Source organism: Lampris incognitus, chromosome 9 (assembly GCF_029633865.1).
Source record: "Lampris incognitus isolate fLamInc1 chromosome 9, fLamInc1.hap2, whole genome shotgun sequence".
NCBI lineage: Eukaryota > Metazoa > Chordata > Actinopteri > Lampriformes > Lampridae > Lampris > Lampris incognitus.
Genome location: NC_079219.1, coordinates 57,316,046 through 57,335,914, shown reverse-complemented (window position 1 = coordinate 57,335,914; position 19,869 = coordinate 57,316,046). Strand labels below are relative to the sequence as shown.

General features: G+C 47.1%; 2 protein-coding genes across 3 annotated transcripts in view; both read right to left on the bottom strand.

Annotated features, from left to right (window-relative positions):
- Positions 1 to 10,691, bottom strand: part of snx27b (sorting nexin 27b) — a 29,972-nt gene extending 19,281 nt beyond the window's left edge. Inside the window, 1 exon segment of the mRNA XM_056287045.1 lies at positions 10,366 to 10,691. Coding sequence (XP_056143020.1) covers positions 10,366 to 10,691 — 326 coding nt within the window.
- Positions 10,692 to 14,700: 4,009 nt separating this feature from the next.
- The window catches only part of s100w (S100 calcium binding protein W), a 10,738-nt gene continuing 5,569 nt past the window's right edge, over positions 14,701 to 19,869 (bottom strand). The window contains exons 3-5 of one of the 2 annotated variants that reach the window (XM_056286540.1): positions 18,987 to 19,102; positions 18,338 to 18,486; positions 14,701 to 15,203 (exon numbers count right to left, since the gene is read on the bottom strand). In XM_056286540.1, coding sequence (XP_056142515.1) covers positions 15,021 to 15,203; positions 18,338 to 18,478 — 324 coding nt within the window. In that variant the 5' untranslated portion in view covers positions 18,479 to 18,486; positions 18,987 to 19,102 and the 3' untranslated portion in view covers positions 14,701 to 15,020. Of the gene's footprint in view, positions 15,204 to 18,337; positions 18,487 to 18,986; positions 19,118 to 19,869 lie in introns of those variants that run through there. The other variant, XM_056286542.1, reaches the window with a different exon arrangement.

Genomic DNA, 19,869 nt, shown 5'->3' with positions numbered 1-19,869 from the left:
AAAGCGGCGTAAACAGATCAGTAAGGTGCTTTGCCAATTCTGCCGTTCTAATCCACATTTCTGCAAGCCAGTACGGTGGATGACCGAACATGCCCAGCCAACACACTCTTACTAGCAAAAGCTTCTAGTGTTCTACTCTTCTTCACCTCCCTATGAATCCCACCATCCTCGGTCCCGCCACTCAACAAACTGCCGTCTTAAGCCCTGAGACAGGGACAAATCATGGATGGAGTACGACAGCAGACGTCGGTTCTCACAAGGCTGAGAATGGGAAGCTGTGTGGACCGGCCCTACGCATGCAGTTGTCCGTAAGGGAGTGATGGAGTTTCACCAATGGTCAGACGGCCGAGTTGGAGCTTCCCCATTGGCTGCGCGAAAAGTTTTCTATTATGTCATCAGCCGTTCAAGGAACCCGTGTCACGCAAAAACAGCCGTTTGATAAATGTAGTCGCAGTGTCCAGCCGTGTACTAGGTTTTAACCTAGTCTTGTTGAGAAAAGACCTGCAACCCAACACACGCTGGGCATGTTGGCTGGGACTGGAGGTCTGACAGTGACAACATGCCAGAGAGCTAATGCTCAAAGGATGCAAGCTTTCTAATACCTCTGATCTCACTGGCAAGAATTGGCTGCTAATAGGTGACCATGTGGCTGCGGCACCCAAGGGCCTTATAATAAGCCTTTGCCTACATTTCAAAGCCTAGAGATCATGTTGATTAGGACAGAGAGGTAGAGTAAGGGATGACTAGGATGTTGAGGGTCTAAGGTGTGAGGTTAAGGGTTAATGAAGAAGCAACAGAAACTAAACGGTAGACCTGAGTGAACACAAAGGACAGCACAAAGACGAAGGGAGGGCAGAGGTTGACATAAAAAAGGGATGAGCCCAGCCGTGTATGTCTTTTGATGCAATCTGATTTAATATCCTTTAAAAAGCATGAATGAAATCCCACAGTAAAATCTGAGACTCATTTCCTTTGTGCTCCTCGTGACGATCAAGACGGCGCTGCGGATGGCGACCTCCACGCGTTGGTGCGCATCGGGGGTTTTTTCCGCAAACGTCATCTACTGGCGAGGAAGAATTTTCTTAATCTTTTTGTTTTGTTTACGTAAAGTTTTGTGCTTTACGTAAACTTGGCTGTGCGGCTCAGTACTGGACTCCGCGCTGCAGCTGGCAAGCTTCCAGCTGTTCAGAGAGGATCGCGACACAGAGCTTGCCGGCGAAACAAAAGGTGGAGGTGTTTGTTTTTATATCGACAGCGGCTGGTGTAAAGATGCGACGGCGATTCTGCAGCGCTGGTCTGGAAACTTTTCCGTCAGCCGTAAACCCTTCTACTCCCCCCGTGAGTTTGCTTCATTCATTCGGCCCAGTGTTTACATTCCACCGCAGGCCGACGTGCAGCAGGCACAGTGCAATGCTTGCTCACCTGATACTGTGTGTGGATTGTTGTCCTCGGCGACTTTAACAAAGGGAATCTCAGCCATGCACTACCTAAATACCATCAGCTGATTAAATGCCTGACCAGGGAGAACACTTTAAATCACTGTGTCACACCACAATCAACAGTGCCTATCATGCAGTCCCTCGCGCTGCACTGGGACACTGACCACATCACGGTCCACCTCATTCCTGCACAGAGGCCGAAATTAAAACTCTCTAAACCTGTTGTGAGGACATCTAAGAAGTGGCCCAGTGAAGCTATGGGGGACCTTTGTGCATGCTTGGACTGTACTGACTGGGAGGTTTTCAGGATTGCCATCAACAGTCTGGACGAGTACACTGAGGCTGTGGCGTCTTACATCAGCTTCTGTGAGGACAGCTGTGTACCATCATGCACCAGAGTTAGCTGCAACAACGACAAACCCTGGTTTACAGCTACACTCGGCACAGCCTAGGTTGGAAAAGGAGGAAGTGTTTAGGAGTGGGGACAAGGGCCAGTTTAAAGAGTCTAAATACAGGTGTGGCGAGACAGTGAGAGATGCTAAACAACTGTACTCCGAGAGACTTCAAAGGCAGTTCTCAGAAAAAAAAAACTTGACCTCTGTCTGGAAGGGCCTCAGACAGATCACCAAATACAGACCAAAAGCCCCCCCACTCCAGTAATGAGTTGCGCCTGGCTAATGATCTGAATGAGTTCTATTTTCGATTTGAAAGACAATGGGACAGTCCTGATGTCCTGGTGTTGCCAAAACAACTTGGAGCTCAATGCTCTAAAGACAGTTGAGATGGGTGTGGACTTCAGAAAATACCCAGCCCCACCCGCCCCCATCACCCGGTGTGGCTCCCCAGTCGATAATGTGGAATCCTTCCACTTCCCGGGCACCATCATCACTCAGGACCTAAAGTGGGAGTTGAACATCAGCTCCCTTACCAAGAAGGCACAGCAGAGGATGAACTTACAGCGACAGCTGAAAAAGTTCAATCTGCCAAAGCCAATGATGGTGCACTTTTACACTGCCATCATTGAGTCCATCATCACCTCCTCGTCTCTATCTCAATCTGATACGCTGCTGCCGCTGCCAAGGACAAGGGCAGTGTATATCGTTCAGTCTGTTGAGAGGGTGATTGGCTGCAACCTGCCATCTCTCTATGACCTGTATGCCTCCTGGAGAATGAGGCGAGCAAGAAGGATCATGGCCGACCCTTCCGACCCAGGCCACAGCCTCTTCAAAACATTCCCCTGTGGCAAGAGGCTAAGGTCTATAAAAACCACAACCTCGTGCCACAAGAACAGCTTCTTCCCAACAACAGTAACCCTTCACAACAAGCCCCTAGATATCCACAGATCCCAACACTGCCACCCACCCACCCCCACCCCCTTTTATCTTCCCTACTGTGCTCTCCGAATACAGACACCTTGCATAAACCTGGACTACCCTGTAAATAACTCTTATTCTGTAAGCAACTTCTTAAAATTCTCATTTAACTTTTTATAAATACAGCTCTTGCCGCCCAGTGCTGGGCACCGGGGGCTGCCACGTCGTCTCATGTTCAACTCTGAACTGGTGTTGTTTGCAACTTGTTGCACCTGCCACCGAATCTACCATAGGGGCAATCTGGGCACGTGCCCAGAGGCCCTTGAGCATGAAAGGACCCTCCGCGATGGGAGAAAAAAAAATGTATGCATTTATTTCTTTTTATATCGGGCTCTACAGAAATGACACAAAGTTGGACCCATTCTTTTGATCTGTATAATTATCCAGTTAGAATGAAATAAAAGTTGTTTCCATGTTTTATTGGTAAGATGACTGGGCAAGTGGTGACTGGTGAGCAAGCGGCAATGCACTGTATTGACTGGCTAATGGTCAAGGTGGGCAGACACAGACAGCAGATGGCTTACATTGCACAGATTCAATATCAGTTTTTCTTAAGCCAAGTTGAGGTTAAAAACAGTAGAATTAATTTTTACCTGACCCACCATCAGTTAGGTTGTATCAAGTGTGCGGGGAATATTGCCAAGCAGCAGAAAATTGACGGCGTTAACCAAATGCCAAGCGGGGCTGCCAAAAGAAAGAAAAGAAAGGAAAAGGAAGTGGAAGAATTGGCTACAATAAAAAATGTCCCGTTAAAAGTAGCTTTTTCAAAAAAAGCTAAACAAAGTGAAGGAGAGGGCATTCCAATGGAGGATGTTGAGCTAGCTAGTAGTAAGGATAGGCTGGAAGTGTATTAACTTCTGAAGGTAATAACCATTTGATTATGCTGTCTGGGTACTGAGCAGTAGTATTTGTTGTAATTGTGTGCTACTATATATTTTTTGGATGAGTTTATTTGATAGGCTGTTTGCATAACGTGTATTGCATCACCGTGGTGTGATGCGGCTATATTGTGTTGGGAGTCAGTTTGTCAAGTTCATTATATGTTGGTTTTTGCAGATCTGTGCGAAGTTGCCTAGCTCACTTAGTGAGGCTTATTTTGAAACCTGCATTCAGCTGTGCTGTGTGATTACCTTAGGGTGCATTGTTGTAAGCCTATCCCTAGTCAGTCAGATAATTATTTATCGGTAATAACTGGTGTGCTGTCTGCTTGGGTGGTTATCAGTGAATACAAATATTGCCATTGAGTCATACACTGCCTTGGCAGGATTTAATCCACTGTTTCCTTGTCTTGTGATTTGTGAGTGAAACGGCAGTACTTGGTCTATTGAACCGTGTAGGCACACCTGCTCAGCTGGACTGGTTATTCAGCCTTTGACCAATAGGTGTGTGATTATGGTATGGTGGATTTGACATGCCAGCTTGACTGGAAGCTCAAAATAATTAAGGTGGGGTTTAATGGCTAGGGTGGGTGGCGTGGGGTGGGCATGGTGTTTGTGAGTGTGTGTGTGGGGGGGGGGCTATGAGCTTCAGTGCCCAGGGACCCCTGGGGGGGTACTAATCCAGCAATGAATTTCATTTTAGCTTGTATATATATTTTATTATTCTTTTGAACTTTTATCTTTACTATTTACTGTTCACTTTCCCTCTTGCACAAACATACCAAGACAAATTCTTTGTATGTTCTTGTAACTGGCAATGAATATTATTCTGTTTCTGATTCTGATGTGGATATATCAACAGCTGGAGCAGATACCAAACAACAAAATTAAAGCTAGAGTGCAGGACTTTTACATATAAATGAATATCTGTTACATTCAAGCCCTTGCCAAATGAGTTGACACAATGCTGATTTCAGCCTATCGCCACCAGGTAAATCTCTCGCAGTATACCGGAGTTATAATTCTGGAGTCTGGGGCGACGTTCCTGCTCTGGAGCACCGGTAGTAGGGATGGGTATCGCTAAGATTTTAACCATACTATTACTCTTACCGATACTGCTTATTGATCTGGTACTTTAATGATACTCTTAACATTTTATTTGTTAATTTTCAAAGAAAAAACGAAACATTAAGAACAGAGCAAACATTGCTTTATTTTCTCATATCTGGACAGAGCGTTACTTTTAACTTTTAATCCATGTTTACTCTGTGTGGGCTGTAGGCTGCTAGCATACATAACATACCTGAGGTGGATGGGGAAAAGAGACATAAACTATGAGCTAGGTAGTCGAAAACTGTGCATTCCTCCACCTGTATCTGATGCACTTTCGCTTAATGTTTCTAAAGACTGCTTGTGTTTCCGCCCTTACATACAATAGACTTGCTGCACTTGTGGCAACGAGCACTGTCAGCATCGACTCTAGAGACGTATAACCAGACTCTTGACCATTTAGTTCTCTCCGCCATTGTCCCTTTGTGGGTTCTGTGTACACGCCTGTGTGAGTGTGAGAGAGTGCTGGCCCCGTCCTTCAGCTTTGCAGACATGACAGGCTCCCAGAGAGAGATTGCTCGTCATTCGTCTTCAGCCGCTTCTCCGGGGTCGGGTTGCGGTGGCAGCAAGTTAAGTAGGGCACTCCAGACGTCCCTCTCCCCAGCAACGCCCTCCAGCTCCTCCTGGGGGATTCCAAGGCATTCCCAGGCCAGATTGGACAAAAATCCCTCCAGCGAGTTCTGGGTCTACCCCGGGGTCTCCTCCCTGTTGACCGTGCCCAGTAAACCTCCAAAGGAAGGCGCCCAGGGGGCATCCTAATCAGATGCCCAAACCACCTCAACTGGCTCCTTTCGACGTGAAGGAGCAGCGGCTCTACTCCGAGCTCCCTCCGGATGTCCGAGCTCCTCACCATATCTCTAAGGCTGAGCCCAGACACCCTACGGAGGAAACCCATTTCAGCCGCTTGTATCCGCGACCTCATCCTTTCGGTCACTACCCAAAGCTCATGACCATAGGTGAGGGTTGGAACGAAGATTGACTGGTAAATTGAGAGCTTTGCCTTCCGGCTCAGCTCCCTTTTCACCACAACAGTCCGGTACAACGTCCGCATTACTGCTGATGCTGAACCAATCCGCCTGTCAATCTCCCACTCCATCCTACCCTCACTCGTGAACAAGACCCCGAGATACTTGAACTCCTTCACCTGAAGCAACAACTCATCCCCAACCTGGAGGGAGCAATCAACCCTTTTCCGGTAGAGAACCATGGCCTCAGACTTGGAGGTGTTGACTCTCATCCCAGCCATTTCACACTCAGCTGCAAACCGCCCCAGTGTGCGCTGGAGATTGCTCTTCTGGATTGGGAATTGCGAAAATGCATTACAGACGAATGGCTTAATTTTATTGCAAATTAGTAACAGAGCTGGTGAGATAAAAGGTGCAACATAATGTTTATGTAGCCTAAATAAACAGGAAATGTATTTTCTTAATTTCTCCAGGAGCGATAGCAGAACTGTCAATGTTGGAGCTTATCAATACTACAGTCTTAGTAATTTAGCACCGGTGCCCGTTTAATACCAAGTTTTGGTACCCATCCCTAACCGGTAGTGATGGGTTTTATGTCAACCAGCAAACTCTCCCTCTGGTTGGTTAAGGTTAAGGTTAGGGTTGGCCAATCAAAGGCATGTAAATGCTTTTGTCACACGAAAGCTGTTTGGAAAAATGATAGATGCAACTGCTTTGCCAGAGCTGAAGTAGCAACGAAGCAGCTTCTGATGCTCCAGAGAAACAAGCACCAAACCATCCAGACCCACAGCGCCTACCTGCCTGTTTACCACAGCTTTTAATTCATTTTCTTTTAAATCAAATTTATTTACCTATTTGTTTTATTGTTTTTACTCTTTGTGCTTCTGCTTGCTTGCTTTTCTCATGTGTTTCTTGTGCCTTGTGTACTCCGTAAAGCACTTTGGGTTTTTTGGGTTGCCTTTGGGCATGAAATGTGCTATATAAATAAGTTTGCCTTGCCTTGATGCAAGTTTGCGAGTGTGTCTTACTAAACATCCCTCGTAGGTCATCCATGAGTGAATGAGTGACCACAATTTGTGATGCATAGCCCACAGTGGCAGCTGCACGCCCCCATGGTAAAAAAAAACCAAACACAAACTCAGCTTTCAGAGGACGGATTAAAGTCACAAAAAAAGTGATTTGCAGCAAGGACAGACACGGATAACCATTGGTGTAGAGTTTCCTCGGAGAGTGCTGAAAGAAGAGCTGGGACTGAGGGCAGACACGGATGTTGCGTTACTGCTCTGGGACGGGTCAGTACTCGTAAAATATTTGGAGTAGGCTATGTAGCTATTACATTTGCTCTACCTAAGTAATGGAACGTTGTCTTGGAACTGTTTTGTAACTATTTACTAAGCACATGTCGACGGCGGCACGGTGGCGCAGTGATTAGCGCGGTCGCCTCACGGCAAGAAGGTCCTGGGTTTGAGCCCCGGGGTAGTCCAACCTCAGGGGTCGTCCCGGGTCGTCCTCTTTGTGGAGTTTGCATGTTCTCCCCTTGTGTGCGTTGGTTTCCTCCGGGTGCTCCGGTTTCCTCCCACAGTCCAAAAGACATGTAGGTCAGGTGAATCGGCATTACTAAATTGTCCCTAGATGTGAATGTGTGTGTGTGTGTTGGCCCTGTGATGGCCTGGCGGCCTGTCCAGGGTGTCTCCCCGCCTGCCGCCCAATGACTGCTGGGATAGGCTCCAGCATCCCCGCGACCCTGAGAGCAGGATAAGCGGTTTGGCTAATGGATGGATGTCGACAGTGTTTGTGTAATTACTCTCACAGCCGGAAAGAGGAGACATAAGTTCTGCACGTGCAGGTTTAACACAAACTAAACATTTTGACGGCTCTTTCATGCCATGAATTTCGGGACCATATTATAAGCACATGACATGGCTCCCTTTACACTGTCGACAGTTTCGAACATCCATCCATCCATTAGCTGAACCGCTTATCCTGCTCTCAGGGTCGCGGGGATGCTGGAGCCTATCCCAGCAGTCATTGGGCGGCAGGTGGGGAGACACCCTGGACAGGCTGCCAGGCCATCACAGGGCCAACAAACACACACACATTCACATCTAGGGACAATTTAGTAATGCCGATTCACCTGACCTACATGTCTTTTGGACTGTGGGAGGAAACCGGAGCACCCGGAGGAAACCAACGCACACAAGGGGAGAACATGCAAACTCCACACAGAGGACGACCCGGGACGACCCCTGAGGTTGGACTACCCCGGGGCTCAAACCCAGGACCTTCTTGCTGTGAGGCGACCGCGCTAACCACTGCGCCACCGTGCCACTGTCGACATGTGCTTAGCAAATAGTTACAAAACAGTTCCAAGACAATGTTCCATTACTTAGGTAGAGCAAATGTAATAGCTACATAGGCTGCCAGACCATCACAGGGCCCACACACACACAAACATTCATACCTAGGGACAATTTAGTATGGCCAGTTCACCTGACCTACATGTCTTTGGACTGTGGGAGGAAACCGGAGCCCCCGGAGGAAACCCACACAGACACAGGGAGAACATGCAAACTCCACACAGAGGACGACCCAGGATGACCCAACAAGATTGGACTACCCTGGGGCTCGAACCCAGGACCTTCTTGCTGTGAGGCAACCGCGCTAACCACTGCGCCAGTTTCGAACATAATGATGTTTTTTTTGCAACTTTAAATTCATGCGTCAGGACTGTTTGTATTGTTTTGTCTAATTTAGCATTTGTGAAGCTGGTGGAGAGTCTCTGTTTGAAATGATGAGATGAGCAGGAACGAGTTGAAAATAACTATGACGACGAGCTGAAAATGACGAGATGGATTTTTCTGGTTTGCCCTATAATAGGGATGTACACATTGTGCACCTCACATATACACACACATGATCTTACAATTGCAACGATAATTCAGGAAGAGAACTCACAGCAAACACAGAGCCTGCAAACATTAACGATAAGGTGGGCGACGTTCTTCATGAGATCACTGTTCGAGAATATGCATGGGCTACATAATGAGTTAAAAGGTCTAAAAGAGTTTGTGGGGGACTTAGAATCACTATGTCCATCAGTGACATATCAAAAATAATTGTTTAACCAAAAGATTTCTGTGTTATTAGCTTTTAACGCAGTATGTGTGTGTAGTTAAAGGTTAATAAGCAGGAGTTTGTGTGTGTGTGTGTGTGTGTGTGCGTGTGTGACTGTGATAAGTAGTATTGATTATGCAGAGAACAATATGGAGGGTCAACAGCTGCAGCTCATGCCAAGGGCCTCCCCCGTTTGTCTGTGTACATACTGAGTGTGCTTTTAAAGTAAGGCAGAAAATACAGTGATGAATACAACAGCACATTGTTCCATTTATTAGTCTACTGAAGATGCACACCTGTTAATCTGCACCGAGGTAAAGATTTGCCTAAATACACAGCCCAGGCTCATTTGACACTACTGAAGCTAGCAGCCGGCCATGAAGAATGCCTTTGCTATGACTGTAACGATAAAACCACATTTGAATAGATGCCGTTGACTGCTTTTTTTTCTTGCTGATTAGCAACTTAGTTTGTGAATCAAATGCTTATAGGCAACGGCCGCTCTAGGCATAAATGCAAACTTTGTAATTTACCTACTCAGTTGCACATTCATTTCTGCACACACTCACGAGCGCTCGCATGCACACCTGCACTCACACACACACACACACACACACACTGGGGTCAACAAACTGCCAGGTTACCACATGCCACCCAATCACAAAGCTGGACAAAACAGTCAGCCAATAAGACACGAAATTACAGAGCGCGAAGCCAACCAAGTCTGAGCTCGGGGCATCCCTCCTTCTCTGCAGCCCCCTGCTCATCTCCCTCGCACAAAATCACATGCACTGCAACTGACATTGAGCGATTCCTCACCATGGCAACAGCGCCTAACATCAGCAAGCAATCTCCGTGCGTATTAACATGCTTTGCCAAGTTAGAAAAGAGACCTCGCATCCCTGCGACACCTCACGCAGCTCTCTTGTGGCCAGTCACAGGACCCAAAGTTTGTGCTGATTCGAGACTCCCCCTCAAATAAATTGACTGACTCAACCTCACCACGCGATAACGACGACGATGCAAAGTGCGCTTCAACGTTGCTGCTGGCTAAGCGTGAGTCCTTCCGGGAAGCACTACACCTGGCTCAGGTCACATCCAAGTCCACTACTTAATGCGGAAAAGACAGGTCGGGGGGGGGGGTAATGCGTATGCTTTAGATGAGAGGAACAGTTGAAAAACAAGCCATTTCAAATGAGACCGGGTCTCTCTCACCCCCCCCCCCCACACTCTCTCACGCACGCACAGACAGACGCTCTCTTCATCGCAATGCAAAGCCAGCCTGTGCAGAAAGTCAGCGGGCATTCCGTGCACACCTAGGCGGCGCTGCTCGGCCGACCACCGGTCCTAGCCTTCATACGTAGGTCGGCGGTCTAACGCGAGGCTCTAACAGGTCTTCCGCATCACCCACGAGTGCCCGTGGCACCCCGTGGCCGTAAAAAAAGCGTGATTAAAATGTCTTGATTCTCACGGTCCGAGCACTTACACTTCGAGAATCCTGTCCCCTTTGGAGATGCCGGCTCTGTCGGCAGCGCCCCCCGGCAAAACGGCACTGACGTGCTGCAGCGGGGCGTACAGCTCCCCGTTGATGCTCCGTAGTTGCCCCCCTTCACTAACTTGTCCCCGGACGTTGAATCCGTAGCCGGAGTCGGACTTCACTATCCGCACCAGCCGCGGGCCCGAGGCGACGGTGGTGGCCGCCTGACCACTGCCGACCGTGCCCGGCGTGCTGCCTCCGGAGCCGTTACGCGACGAGCAGCGGGGCAGCGGAGGGACCGACGAACAAATTCCTTCTTCCTCGATGTCAGCCATCTTTATTTCCCCCCCCCTTCCCTTCCCTCCCCCCTTACACTGTTTTTACCTTCCACTCCAGCGTAACGTTAAATTTCCCCACGAACATTAGCCGCTAGCGAGGCTAACCCGCTCCGGCTAGCTAGCCCGATCGGAGCGAGACGGAAAGCGCCGGAGACGTCCGAAGAGCGGCGGATGGAGACGACGCCGGGGGGGGGGGGGAGCGTTGGCGCCCCCTTTCGGATTTACACCGCCGCTTGCGTGGATTAGCCGGATGAATTTCGGCGGCGGCACGCGCTGCCTCTTTTTTTTTTTTTTAGACGCGCCTATTATGTGAATTACGGGAGAGCGACCTAAACGCGCGACGCGTCGCTGAACTAAAGAAACCCCCCTCTTTTTTCAGAAATGCCATCAATTTATATATATATATATTAGAGAGCCTATTTCGCCCCTCAGAAAACGCGTTATTTAAAATGGCCGTTTTGAGCCTAATCTCGCCGTTATTTACTTTCGGGTGGTCTCGACGAGTCTCGGTAGGTCTACCGTAACTTGCATAATAGGCGCGACCAAAAAAAAAGCCTGGGATGTAGGCGGTCCCGAGGGAATTAGTCGGATTAACGCGCGTCAGCAGCAGGATGTGCGTTGATCGACAAGAGGGTGGGGACTCTACAATCAGGTCCGACAGCCCTTTTGTCTGAGGTGAACACAGATGCCGCTGTCCAGTGTGTGGCACTTGTTGGCGCATGTTGCGGCCAGAGGGTCAACGTGTCTTCAGTGTTTCTCAACCGGGGGTCCGCGGACCTCCTAGTGGTCCGTGGTGTAATTGCAAGGGGTCCGTGAAAATAAAATATCTTTTAAAAAAAAGATCCTATGACATTTATAGAAATAGGATTATTTTTACTCAAATGTGACTGAGACCTTTATCTACCTAAACTATTGTAAACTACTAATAAGACACGTTAGCCCCCTAGCTAATGAGTCTGACCCTTTAGCCGAGCGGTTAGCGATGTCGCCTTGTGGTGCAGTACACCCCGTATCGAATCCCGCACCGGTCAAGAAAATAACCGGTTACATTGGTGGGATCCGGAAGTGTGCAGATCCTCAGAAGTCTCTTCGGAGCGCGGGAAGAACAAATAGCCGGTTACATTATAAAAGGTAACAGGACTTTTTTCTCTAATTACATCTGTTTCACAAGTGTAATTTATTGTATTTTAAGAGATCTCGCTCCCGTTTGCATTGTTAAAAGTTACTGCATCAAAATGCTGTTGTTACACGTATCTGAAAGTTACTGAATACATATTCTGTTTTGTTACATATATCTGAAAGTTACTGAATACATATTCTGTTTTGTTACACGTATCTGAAAGTTACTGAATACATATTCTGTTTTGTTACATATATCTGAAAGTTACTGAATACATATTCTGTTTTGTTACACGTATCTGAAAGTTACTGAATACATATTCTGTTTTGTTACACGTATCTGAAAGTTACTGAATACATATTCTGTTTTGTTACATATATCTGAAAGTTACTGAATACATATTCTGTTTTGTTACATATATCTGAAAGTTACTGAATACATATTCTGTTTTGTTACACGTATCTGAAAGTTACTGAATACATATTCTGTTTTGTTACATATATCTGAAAGTTACTGAATACATATTCTGTTTTGTTACACATATCTGAAAGTTACTGAATACATATTCTGTTTTGTTACATATATCTGAAAGTTACTGAATACATATTCTGTGTTGTTACATATATCTGAAAGTTACTGAATACATATTCTGTGTTGTTACATATATCTGAAAGTTACTGAATACATATTCTGTTTCGTTACATATATCTGAAAGTTACTGCATAAGAATTCTGTTTTGTTAACTATATCTAAGTTACAACTGAAAGCTCTTATTTTTGCCCCAAAGAGTGAATAAATGCTATAATGCAATTTAAAATGTAGTTTCTACTGTTTCTATCAAATTGCAACCCCCCTCCCCCAAGATCAGGTGGAGGGGTCCACAGGGTAGATCAAAAATACGCAGGGGGTTCAGGACCCCAAAAAGGTTGAGAACCACTGTTTTAGAGGACAGATAAAGAAAAACTTAAACATTTGAAACTTTCTGAAATGAAAAGACACCCTCAAGACTGTGACCTTAGGTTGCTGTTCGTGTCATTTTGTACATCAGACAAAGACTTTGCACAATATGTAGGCTACCTAATGACTTCCAGCAGTGCACATGTTATGTTTCGTGGTGCTCGGCAAGAAAATGCACCCATTTTAGTGTTATATTCATTGTTTTGCCTATGAAGCGGTTTAGTGCAATATTTATTAAACAAAAAGTCATTTTAGTTGGGGTTTTTTTATGTGTGTGTGGTAAATTCATTACTTTTTTAATCGATTTGTGATTGAAATAAAGAAAGCCTTCTGGGTATCCTTTGTTTATTCAGACAAAAAAAACTATGTCGCTCATAAAACCACATTTGATAAATGTTTTTACAAAAGTATTGCCTGTAGACGACTTATCTGATTTCTTTTTTTCATTACTCTTGAAACCCAACAGAAACCTCGTTTATCTATCTTGTTCTTATCTGTTGTTCTTTTTTTCAATTTCTTGCAAACAGTACTCCAACAGATCTCGAATCACAACCCAAAATCCCTTCCCAATTTGTAAATAGTAATTTGGGTTATGTTGTTTATATACAGTTAGTCTCTCTCTGTCTCCCTCTCTCATAGATATCACCCATTCTTTCTACTCCCATTTTCCCCATAGGCTGTCCTACTTTGTATACTTATGCGCTTATCTGATGGCCCTACTCCTCCTCTTTACATCCCTCCATCTCTGACTGGCGTCCACTCATTCTCAAACCGCAGTAGCCTCGGAACTACAGGAAGCTCTGATACTTTTCTCGATGTCAAAGTTCAATTTTAAACAGCTAGCTCCGCATGCTTTCTGAACTGCGCCATCCGCCAAGATTCCCCTTTTCATTTGTCTCCCCCTACCGGCCAACGATGGAAGTCACTGAAACGCTGCGGCTGGCCTTTCTCCTCACATGAGGTTTGCTTTTGCCATCTTCATCTTGCAAATCTGACGGACTCTGCAGCGTAAATCGACCAGAAATAACCGCAATCTGAAGTGAAAAGTGAACTTCAAAAAAATAAAGAAAGCGTAAGGGAAAATTTGCAGGGACACTTTGAAGTGCATGTGTTAAGTGTGACAGACAGGCTTGTAGTGACGAGAGTCTCTTTTAATTAGATCATGATAATACAGTGACATTGCAATAACCGTGTGCAAAAGCATAAAAGTGTACCATGAAAGAACGACAGCCTTGTTGATTGTGTTATAGCTCCATGAGAGGAGGGGAGGGCGTCCCAAAATTATTCATGACTGCTCCCCTGGCCTCCTCCCAAGCGTACCATTACCCCAAGAAAGTCTCGCCATAATACATGTCACAATATATGACTGGGCCACCATATTGCTTCAGGATAGTGACACACACAAAGGCGTGCACGCACACACACACACACACGAAAATGAGAGTGTGGGATAAAGAGTTTAATGTATGAGCTGGCAACATAGTGGGTATACTTGGGGTTCCATACCTTTTCTGCATTTAGAGGATTTTGTGTGCATGTGTGTGTGTGTGTGTGTGTGTGTGTGTGTGTGTGTGTGTGTGTGTGTGTGTGTGTGTGTGTGCAGTGACTCACAGGGGAAAGGAAAGTGATATTAAAAGGATCTGATATCAGGTTGCTATAGACAAAGCTTTTCGCTGTGGGGGACCTCCATCGCTGGGGGGTGGGGGTGGGCGGCAGAATAAACCGGGCATTATCACTGAGGAAGCATTGACAAGTGGTGTGTGTACCAGAGAACATATTGGGTGACTTGTGTTGAATGTTTGATGAGTCCATGCCTGCTTCATTCCACAACAATGGCATCATACGCCTGTTGCTTCTGCAGAGATCGTCATTGCAAACAAGCAAAGAGCGAAATAAACACACATTAGAGCAAATAATGAGGTATTTTTTTATTTTATTTTCAGCCAGTAACGGTGGTTTAGAAACCATTCAAAACCAAGATATACTATAGAGGGTAAAGCACTCAGTTTATTCAGTTCTGATCATCAATAACCAGTTTGAGCGTCATCTTTCTTTAAATAGGTGTGCAAACAGACAATACCTGTAGTGGGTAAGCTATCTGTACTGTATGTCAGTGTGTCCTCCTAGGTCACACCTGTCAGCAGAGCAGTGCAGGCAAGGTCACAACCGTCATCTCTAGCCCGCAGTTTTGTTAAGCGTACATTAAATATCTAGGGGCTAGTTCAGTGTTTCATGGCTGACCTTTCCCTTTAGTCCTCCTGGTCACCCTCTTTGCCTTTGGCCTTCTTGGAACCTTTGCCCCTCTTCTGCTTGTAGTACCCTTTGGCCAGGACAGCTACACACCTCGAGAACTCTCGGAAGTTGACCTCCCCATCGTGATTCTTATCCAGCATCTCTACGGCCTCTCTGACGTCATCCGCATGGATTTTCTCCTGGAGACAATGGTATTTACAGTAACCACACCACGAAACTGTTGTCCGGTGTGTTATTTGAGCCAATTTGGGAGGTCATGATCAATTAAAGACATGACTAAATTAGTAGCTACACATATAAACATGTTCCAAATGCAATGCATTTGCAAATGCATTTTTTTTGCAAATTTGCACAAAAAAACTTGCAATTTTTTTTGTGCAAATTTTGCAAATGCAATGCAAATTGTAAATGCAATGCAATGCAAATGCATACCCACATACACACATGCATTTTACATTTCTCATTTAGCAGACGCTTTTATCCAAAGCAACTCGGAAAGAGGGTTGGAAATTAGTAGTTATATTTGTATGTCGACCTACAGGCAGCATCATACACAGAATATTTATGGTATCACGGTCTAGACTGTGTGTCATTTTGAGTGCGATTCGTGCACATCAGGTAGGCCTAGATCAGCAGCAGTGATGCAAGTAATAGGGGGTTACCAAAACACTGGACAATGTCGCAGATCCATATCACGGCCATGCTTAGAGAGCAACTGTGGATTAAGGTAAGCCTGAAAAAGCAATGGGTTGTTCTTAAAGTAAAAAAAAAGCAAGTCTGTCGCTCTGGTGGAAGATGGGAGTTCATTAGTCCGTTTCAGGGCCAAGTGGGAGAAAAGTCGAGTGCTAGTCCTTCCTCCAGAAGTTGAAGACAGTAGCCTTTCCAGAGGTAGAATAAAAAGGGCTAACGGGAGTGTACGTATAAATGTGGGTTTGCAAGTAGGCCAGTGCGGTTACTTGAGTGGCCCAGAAAGCCAGTGGCAAGGTTTGGAAGTTTATACAGGCAGCAACCAGGAGCCAGTGTACGGATACAAAGAGTGGTGAGATGTGCACTTCTTGGCAGGGTGAAAAGCAAGCGTGCTTTTCAAGCCATGGATTCTCTGCAGCGATTGGACTGCAAAGGCTGGGAGACCAGCGCAAGTGCATTGTAATGGTCTAACCAGGAGATGACTAGGGCCTGGACAAGGAGTTGTACAGCACGCTCTGATAGGTAGGGTGGGCTCTTTTTAATGTTGCACAGAGCAAAGCATCAGGAATAGGAGTCAGCTCCGGGAGTAGTAACCCTAACATGCATGTCTTTTTGGCGGTGGGGGAAACCGGCGCACCCGAAGGAAACCCACCACAGACACAGGGAGAACATGCAAACTCCACACAGAGGACACCCTGGGGATCACCCCAAGGTTGGACAGCCCCGGGGTTCGAACCCAGGACCTTCTTGCTGTGAGGTGACAACGCTAACCCCTGGGCCACCACTGTCAGTCATCATCCTGAGGTTCCTTGCGGCTCCAGAAGGAAGTATTGTCGATGTACCAGTCCTGATGGATATGTCCCTAAGGATGGGCAGGCATGGCCAGCAGCTCAGTTTTGGACAAGCCGCGCTGGAGGTATCACTCTTTCATCCAAGCACAAAATGTCTGCCGGGTAAGCAGCAACCTTCGCAGACACCTGGGTGTCTTTGGCCAGAAAAGAAAGGGTGAAATGAAATGGATAGCAATGGTAAGAGACACCATGTGTTGAGATGACTGGACCAAGCGTGGTGGTATAGTTTGAAAAGGAGTGGGCTGACCCTTTAGCCATGCCCATTGTGACCTGTCAAGGGTGGATACCTGACCCCTTCGTGTTACTTGGTATGACCTCCCCTTGTCACGCACAATTGGATCCACTTTAGTGCCGTACCGACAATGCCTGGGTCCATCAGTGTCAACGGTATCTGGTGACTCACTGTGTCAATAGCAGCAGATCACTCAAGGACAATAACAGCCGATGACCTGGAGGCAGCGCTGGCTGACAAGAGTGCATCAGGGACCGCAAGAAGAGAAGCTGCGATAGTCGCTGAACCTAGACGGTTTGAAATGAGTGCTTTTTTTTTTTTTACGGGAGAGAGAGGAGGAAAGCCCGATTGCATGCTGGTCATTTAAGAGTTTTGGCTAGGAACGGGATAAACAAGACCGGCCGATGGTTGAGCAGCAGAGCAGGATTAAGTGATGTTATTTTCAGTTGCAGAGTTAAAGACGGATGAAAGGTCTCTAGGTAGGCGTGAGGAGCTGAGTATTTGGTTAGACAGGAGGTGACAGTAGGGGTGCTGGACTGACGGAGGGGTGAGAGAATTGGATCCAGGGCCGTGGGTCAGTTAGAAAGGAGAAGTTCGGAGGCTTTGGTTTCAGAGGGGGAGAAGTCATATATAACTACAATCTCACACACACACACACACAATTGGGTGGATTACCGAACAGGCATACCGGGCCCAGACAGGCTCAGGGCCCCAAGGGCTCAAGGGGCCCCTAAACCCCAAACCAGAGCCTCTGTGTGACGTCACTGTTATCATGAACGACCAAGGCGGCCATTTTGACCGTTTTGGATTTTCAAAGTTTAACCTTGTGTGTGTGTGGGGGGGGGGGTACAGACCTGTCGCTCCCCGAATGCGCCTAAAATTGCATATATATTTGCATTAAAATTAGTTTTAGATCAACTGCACAAAAAAAAGCTATGATTAAGATCTACCTAAAACGACCATGAGCGGTCAAATTGACCGCGCGTATGCGTCATGTCAGTGTTTATGACGCGTGTTGGTGGCGTCATTTCCTTCGCGAGGGTCGTTGCTCTGTCCTAGAAACACACAGCAGCGTCCTCCAGTGGAGAGAAATAGTCTGAACTTGATGTGCGATGATGTCCAACACGTCTGGCTACAGGCGCCGCTACAGGCGCACCACGACTACCGCCGAGGCGTTGCGGTATTTACAGGCCTTGGACGGCGGCCATTTTAAATTGTTTCAAAATAGCATTAAAGTGGTTAAAACGTTAATTTTGGTGTCAGTTGGTTTCTTAACAGACACACTAATGCATTCATATCTCAACCGGGTATTTATCTTGACAGAATATAGAGTTTAAAAATCATGGGCAGATGGTTTTGACTGCCCATGGTCGTGTTAGGGAGGAGTGAAATCCGGGTCGTTCTAGTGATAACGTTGCATTTCTTGTCGTACCCATTGTCTCATCATCTATCACACACACACACACACACAGAGCGCACACTGCAGCACCATCATTACAGAGCTGCGGCGGTCGCTTAGAGCGGGTTGCGCGTCGCGTCTCACTTTGAGTCCGGGCGCCTCCAGCTCCTTCTCCAGCACCTCCTTGAACTCGTTCATGCTGATCGGGTGTTTCTTGCCGCCCTCGTTCGCGTACTCCTCAAACATCTCCACCATGGATACGATGACCTGCTCCAGATGAGGCATGGCTGCAGCTGGGGGAGCACAAAGACGATTAGAAGTGGACGTATCCTGGATGGATGGATGGATGGATGGACGGGTGGATGGAGAAAAAAGTTTGCACGACATTTTGTTCACACGTAAATCGTCACGCTTTGTGACGGTCAGGGAAGGCCAGTGGCGAGACCCTGGTAAACGTGTGCTGTGGCCCAACTGGTAGGAAAGTGGGGTCATTGCCTAAAAGCTGCTGCCACTTTCAAACCTCGGAGCGGCTGGTGAAGTTCAAGGCCCAACGTGTTCATTAACGATAAGCCCTCTGTCGCCAAGTTAAACTGAAGGTGTAATCCGCTATCAAACCGCCTCCGTATCTTGTATAAATGTTGTGTAGAAGATATGCAGACGAAACACCACACACACACCCATACGTATGCTGCCAGCTGAACTCCATCTGTCACTTTGTGTGTTCTCCGTCAAGCAGTCCCCCCCCCCCCTCCGCCTCCGTCCTCTATCCCACAGCCCCTCGGTCTGTACTCACCCTAGCTTAGCGTCCGCCGGTGGTGGGGGGGGAGAAGAGCTGATGTCCTGTGTCGCCGGCTCGGGTCTCGTGTGGGACTGATGTCAGAACGAAGGGGGGAAGCCGCCTCTTAAAGGCTAGACACCAGCCGTGCAACACAAACACACACACACACACACAAAAAAAACACAGGGTTATGTGTATACTCTCGCCAACCGGTGGGTGACTCATGCACTGGAAATGTGCCGGGCTCCACCCAAACCGGCTACACCAGACTCGTCTCGCTGTGTGCCCGTTTTATGAATTGACAATTATGTATCTATTGCTGCTCCACGGCAGGGCTTTGGTGTCAGAAGTGTCTTTGCACGGTGGAAAGTTGCACCAGTCCCAACTGGACGTACTCCGGCCTGTGCACGGCTGTACGAACTGCTGCTGCTGGGTTTTTACGTTCATAAGTATGCAGGTGAGCCTCTAACGGTAGTTGCCAAGCCAGTCCACTGGGACCCACAGTACTGCTAAGCAGTTTTAACTCCTGCACCAGGTCTTAAAACCCCCCCCACCGGAGGCTGCAATACCTGAAACAACAGACGAGCGTAATCGACCACCCGGTAGAACAGAAAACCTGCAAAGGTTCTGTTTCCCCCGAGGATCGGCCGGAGAGCCGCTGATCTGGGGCACGTAGAAGTTTATTAAATGGGCACTCTGTGTCTCAGAAATGCCTCCCCCCCCCTCCCTCCAAGGTAACCCCCTCCTCCTCCCTCCCTCCAAGGTAACCCCCTCCTCCTCCTCCTCCTCCCTCCAAGGTAACCCCCTCTCTGTAGTGGGCCGCGAGTTTGGTGAAAGCGTGTGGAAAATTACAGACAGGAGGTTCGTTCCCGCCCAAGTGGAGCATTTGAGTCACTGC